The sequence below is a fragment of the Panthera onca genome, chromosome B2, assembly GCF_046562875.1.
Source record: "Panthera onca isolate mPanOnc1 chromosome B2, mPanOnc1 haplotype 2, whole genome shotgun sequence".
Lineage (NCBI taxonomy): Eukaryota > Metazoa > Chordata > Mammalia > Carnivora > Felidae > Panthera > Panthera onca.
In genome coordinates, this window is record NC_138343.1 from 32033940 (window position 1) to 32039939 (window position 6000).

A 6000-nucleotide genomic window follows, 5' to 3' on the forward strand; every position below is an offset into this window, starting at 1 on the left:
GCGGAGGTTCTTAGATCCTTAAGCCCTCACTGTACCAGAGCCTCAAACCTGCCCTTCCATTAAAGAATCCCACACCATCTAAGCCTATAGTCTTCAAATTAGGGAACATGAAAATTCCCTCAAAGGGTATTCAGCCTTAGGAGATGATAAGGATTTAATTTCTAGATCCTCAACTTTCGCAAGATTGTTCTTACTGAGTAAATGCTTGCAGTTGAGGTTCTCCTTCTTCCCGTTCCCTTTTATAATGGACTTCCTCGTCTCTTAAACAAACAAACAAACAAACAAAACCCAAAAAGGTATGCGGGCATACCTCATTTTATTGTGCCTCACAGATATTGTAGTTTTGTTTTTTGTTTTTTGTTTTTTTTAACCAATTGAAGGTTTGTGGCAGCCTTGGGTTGAGCAACTCTATCGGCACGGTTTTTTTTTTTCCTTTTTTTAAAGATTTTATTTTATTTTATTTTTAATATTTATTTATTTTTGAGACAGAGAGAGACAGAGCATGAGCAGGGGAGGGGCAGAGAGAGAGGGAGACAGAATCCAAGGCAGGTTCCAGGCTCTGAGCTGTCAGCACAGAGCCTGACATGGGGCTCAAACTCACAGATTGCGAGATCATGACCTGAGCCGAAGTCGGACGCTCAACCAACTGAGCCACCCAGGCTCCCCTAAAGATTTTATTTTTAAGGAATCTCTACACCCAACATGGGGCTTGAACCCAAAACCCCAGGATCAAGAGTCACATGCTGTACTGACTGAGCCAGCCAGGTGCTCCTACTGACACCATTTTTCTAACAGCATTTGTTCATTTCATGGTTCAGTTCATGGTTCATATTTTGGTAACTATTGCAATATTTCAAACTTTTTTGTTATTTTTAGTTTTGTCATAGTAATCTGTGATCAGTTACTATTATAATTGTTTGGGGGTAACACAAATGACACCCATATAAAGACAGTGAACTTAATAAATACCGTGTGTGTGTGTGCTGACTGTTCCACTGACCAGCTGTTCCCCCGTCTCTCTCTCCTCAGCCGTCCCTATTCTCTGAGACACAAGGATATTGAAATTAATAACCCTGCAATGGCCTCTAAGTGTTTAAGTGAAAGAAAGAGTCACATGTCTCTCACTTTAAACCAAAAGCTAGGGGTGCCGGGGTGGCTCAGTGGGTTAAGTGTACAATTTTGGCTCAGGTCATGATCTTGCGGTTTGTGGGTTTGAGCCCTGCATCCGACTCTATGCTGACAGGTTAGAGCCTGGAGCCTGCTTCTGATTCTGTGTCTCCCTCTCTCTCTCTCTGCCCCTCCCCTGCTCTCTCTCTCTCTCTCAGAAATAAACATTAAAAAAAATCAATCAGTCAAAAGCTAGAAATGATTAAGCTTAGGAAGGAAGGCATGTTGAAAGCTGAGACAAGCCGAAAGCTAGGCCTCTTGTGCCAGACAGTCAGGCTGTGACTGCAAAGGAAATGGTCTTGAAGGAAATTAAAAGTGCTACTCCAGGGGCGCCTGGGTGGCTCAGTTGGTTGAGCGTCCGACTTCCGCTCAGGTCATGATCTCACAGTTCGTGGGTTCGAGCCCCGCATCAGTCTCTGTGCTGACCGCTTGCTCAGAGCCTGGAGACTGCTTCAGATTCTGTGTCTCCTACTCTCTCTGCCCCTCCCCCGTTCACGCTTTGTCTCACTCTGTTTCTCAAAAATAAATGTAAAAAAAAAAAATTAAAAAAAAAAAGTGCTACTCCAGTGAACACATGAATGATAAGAAAGCAGCACGGACTTACTGATGATATGGAAGCTGCTTGGGGGGTCTAGATAGAAGATCAAACCAGCCACAACATTCTCGCAAAGACCTTAACTCTCTTCAATTACGTGAAGGCTGAGAGGCTGCAGAAGAAAACTTGGAAGCTTGCAGTGGTTGGTTCATGAGGTATAAAGAAAGAAGCCATCTTCCAAACATAAAAAAGCAAGGTGAAGCAGCAGGCGCTGACGTAGAAGCTGCAGCAAGTTATCTAGCAGACCTAGCTAAGATAATTAATGAAAGTGGCTACACCAAACAACAGATATTCAGTGTAGATGAAACAGTCTTCTACTGAAAGAAGATACCATCTGGGGCTTTCATAACTAGAGAGGAGAAGTCAGTGCCTGGCTTCAAAGCTTCAAATGACAGGCTTACTCTCTTGCTAAGGGCTAAAGCAGCTGGTGACATTAAGTTGAAGCCAATGCTCATTTGCCATTCCAAAAATCCTAGGGCCCTTAAGAATTATGCTAAATTTACTCTGCCCGTAATCTATAAATGGAACAACAAAGCCTGGATGACAGCACATCTGTTGACAACATAGTTACTGCTAAGCCCTACTTTGAGACCTACTGCTCAGAAAGAAAGATTCCTTTCTGGGGGCACCTGGGTGGCTCAGTCGGTTGGGTGTCCGGCTCATGATCTGGGCTCAGGTTGTGATCTCACTGTTTGCGAACTCAGGCGCCACATGGGGCTCTGTGCTGACAGTGCAGAGCCTGCTTGGGATTCTCTCCCTCTCTCTCTCTGCACCTCCCCCCAAATAAATAAACTTAAAAAAAAAATTCCTTTCTTTTACTGCTCATTGACAATGCACCTGCTCATCCAAGAGCTCTGATAAAGATATACAATGAGATGAATGTTGTTTTCATGCCTGCTAACACAGCATCCATTCTGAAGACCATGGATCAAGGAGTAATTTCGGCTTTCAGGTCTTATTATTTAAGAAATACATTTCATAAAGCTGTCGTTGGTATACATAGTGATTCCTCTAATGGATTTAGGTGAAGTAAATTGAAAACCTTCTCGAAAGGATCCACCAATGTAGATGTATTAGGAACATTTGTGATTCATGGGAAGAGGACAAAATATTAATATTAATAAGAGTTTGAAAGAAGTTGACTCTAACTCTCATGGATGACTTTGAGAGGTTCAAGACTTCAGTGGAGGAAGTAACTTCAGATGTGGTAGAATTGGCAAGAGAACCAGAATTAGAAGTAGAGCCTGGAGATGTGACTGAATTGGCTGCAATCTCAAGATAAAACTTCAAAAGATGAGGAGTTGCTTCTTATGGATGAGCACAGAAAGTGGTTTCTTGAAATGAAATCTACTCCTGGTGAAGATGCTATTAAGATCATTGAAATGACAACAAAGGATTTAGGGTATTACATAAAACTTAGTTGATAAGGCAGCAGCAGGGTTTGAGAGGACTGACTTCAATTTTGAAAGTTCTGCTGTGGGTAAAATGCTATCAAACAGCATCGCATGCTACAGAGAAATCGTTTGTGAAAAGAATAGTCGATTGATGCAGCAAACCTCATAGTTGTCTTATTTTAAGAAATTGGCACAGCCATCCCAACCTTCAGCAACCACCACCCTGATCAGTCAGCAGCCACCAGCATCTAGGGAAGACCCTTCCCCAGCGAAAAGATTAAAACTCCCTGAAAGCTCAGATGATGTTTAGCATTTTTAGCAGTATTGTTTTAAGTTTATTTATTTATGTTGAGAGAGCGAGCATGTGCATGCAAGTTGGAGAAGGGCAGAGAGAGGGAGAGAGAGAACCCCAAGGGGGCTCCAAACCCATCAACCATACTGAGCTGAAGTCAGGTTCTCAACTGACTGAGCCACCCAGGCACCCCAGCAATAAAGTGTTTTTAAATTAAGGTAGTACGTTGGATTTTTTTTAAAGACATAATGCTATCGTGCACTTAATGGACTACAGTATCACGTAAACATGACCTTTATATGCACTGGAAAAGCAAAAAAGCTCCTTTGACTTTCTTTATTGCGATATTCGCTTTATTGTGGTCATTTGGAACAGAACCTGCATTATCTCCAAGATATGCCTGTGGTTGTCAATCATGAAATCTGGGGCTAATCTTGTCTTAAGTAAAGGGACATGTAGCCTATTTCTTTCATCAAGGTACCATAAACACCACCTCTCCTGTCTCATTAAACATGTACTTCCAATTTTTAATCATTTAAAAACTGTGTGCAATCTTGATGCTATTTAAATCAGTTCTGTTCTCATAATAATTGCAATGATAACAGAAGAAAAATTATTAAAAACTTTGCTGTCTATGGTCACAAGAAAGAAAAACATTTTTCATCTCAATTAATATGTATATGCAAGAAAATATGATTGATCGGTCAGTAAAAGACTTTCGAGTATGAAAGTATAAAATTCTCTGTGGAGAAGTGGACTGGTAATAGCTGTTCAAGGGGGAAAAAAAGAGTCACGAAAGAAGGAAGAGAATAATCCTGTAGTTATGAGTTTGTTTATTTTAAAATGTGAATATTTTCCTTTTTTCTTTTTTTAAAGTTTTTTTTTAAATGTTTATTTATTTTTGAAGGGGAGAGACACAGGGCATGAGCCTGTAAGGGGCAGGGAAAGAGGGAGACACAGAATCTCTGTCAGCACAGAGCCCGACATGGGCCTCGAACTCACCAACCATGAGATCATGACCTGAGCCAAAGTGTGACAACTGAGCCACCCAGACGCCCCTATTTTCCTTTAAAAAAAAAAATGTTTATTTTGAAAGACAGCACATGCATGAATGGGAGAGGGGCAGAGAGAGAAGAGGACAGAGGATCCACGCTGACAGCAGAGCCTGCCTTGGGGCTCGAACCCAAGAACCGGAGATCACGACCGGAGCTGAAGTCGGGCGCTTCACCGGCTGAGCCACCCAGGTTCCCCAAGATGTGAATATCTGCAATCGGCCAGAAATTCCATCCTTGAAACAATTTTCATTTATGATGAAAAACTGTAGATGATTACTTAAGCATATGTGAGAAGTACAAACCTTTTCAAAAAATTTTCCCAGAGTATAGGTGCAAAAATTTTAAGACAGCTGTGCAAGTGTCCCCTCCACAGCCCCCTACATTCTATTTCCCTCTTGTCCCCACCTCTCACCTCTGTCACAGGGGAAGACAATGTTTATAGGAAAGGTGGTCACAATTCCAGCTCCTCCTCCTTCTGAGGTGTTCTCAGGAGCCAGTCCCCAAACTTTGCCCACGGTAGCAGCCACAGCAGCTTATAAACAGCCTCCAGCGTCAGTAGCATCAGGAAGAGGACCAGGAAGATAAAGAAGGCCTTGTCCAAGGCCCGACGCAGGGGACCTCTGGGAGGACAAGGACGCCTGGCAAACGCCAGGAACACATCCTCCTCAGCCACATCGCCTTCCTCCTCCGCCATAGTAACTCACAGCTGACAGCTGACTGGATCAGCGGGGCTGGGATGGGAGCCCTTGCTCAGCAACGCCAGGATTAAGGGGCATGGCAGCAGCAAGCCCTGAACCTGCTTGGGTTGACCCTAATTCCCCCATCAAAGACAGAAAGGAGGCAATCGTATGATCATCCCGTGCAATGTGAATGGTCTGGACTAAGTGATTCCTAAAGTCTGTCCACCTTTACTGCAACTGTGTCTTCGCAACACGGAGACAGGCGAGCTGGAACGACTGCTGGAGTCTTTCTGGGTCTCCAGGTTCAAGGCCCCACGTCTTTCGGCCCTACAGACAGAGGGTGAGCAATTGTAGCTGATGTGCCACCGTGAGCCGCTGTCAGCCCATTCCAGCTTTACCTTGGGTGGTGGGAGGAGGCCTGGGGGAAGGGCTCTCGGGGTCTATAGAAAGAGAAAGATCGTGATTGGTCAGCGGAGCCAGAGTGTGTCGTTGAGACTTAAGTGTTGGCGCGATAATATGGGAGAGGGGTGGTGATTAAAGAGTTGTTGACTGGGAGTGTCGTCCAGGAGGCTGTCGTTGGAGCAAGGGTTGAAGTCCTCTTCTTGGCCCTGTTCCCTAGGCACTGGCCCCAAGGCCTCCAGGAGGACCCCCTGGAATAAGTGGAGCAGTACGGGGGTAGGGTAGCCAGTAGAGGGAGCAATGTATGGTAGTGGACCTCATGCATGGAGCCTTTAGGATCTCTTACCTAAACTTCATTTTGACCTAATAGGAAGACCTTGCTCACCCCCAAAAAGGTACAAACGATGCCACGATTTTG

At 44.1% G+C, this 6000-nt stretch overlaps 1 protein-coding gene across 2 annotated transcripts; it reads right to left on the bottom strand.

Annotated features, from left to right (window-relative positions):
- Positions 1-4057: 4057 nt before the first annotated feature.
- On the bottom strand, positions 4058-5779 carry SMIM40 (small integral membrane protein 40). 2 transcript variants are annotated; one of them, XM_060614505.3, is made up of 2 exons: positions 4916-5779; positions 4058-4736 (listed from the first exon to the last, which is right to left on the bottom strand). In XM_060614505.3, the coding sequence occupies exon 1, from the start codon at positions 5195-5197 to the stop codon at positions 4955-4957; it is 243 nt and encodes an 80-aa protein (XP_060470488.2). In that variant the 5' UTR covers positions 5198-5779; the 3' UTR covers positions 4058-4736; positions 4916-4954. The 2 variants fall into 2 exon arrangements, with proteins under 2 accessions (XP_060470488.2, XP_060470487.2); XM_060614504.3 differs by having other exon boundaries at positions 4058-4712; positions 4916-5776.
- Between the last annotated feature and the right edge of the window lie 221 nt (positions 5780-6000).

Coding starts and splice junctions, on each gene's coding strand:
- SMIM40 (XM_060614505.3), bottom strand. CDS start 5,197: ATGGCGGAGGAGGAAGGCGATGTGGCTGAGGAGGATGTGTTCCTGGCG.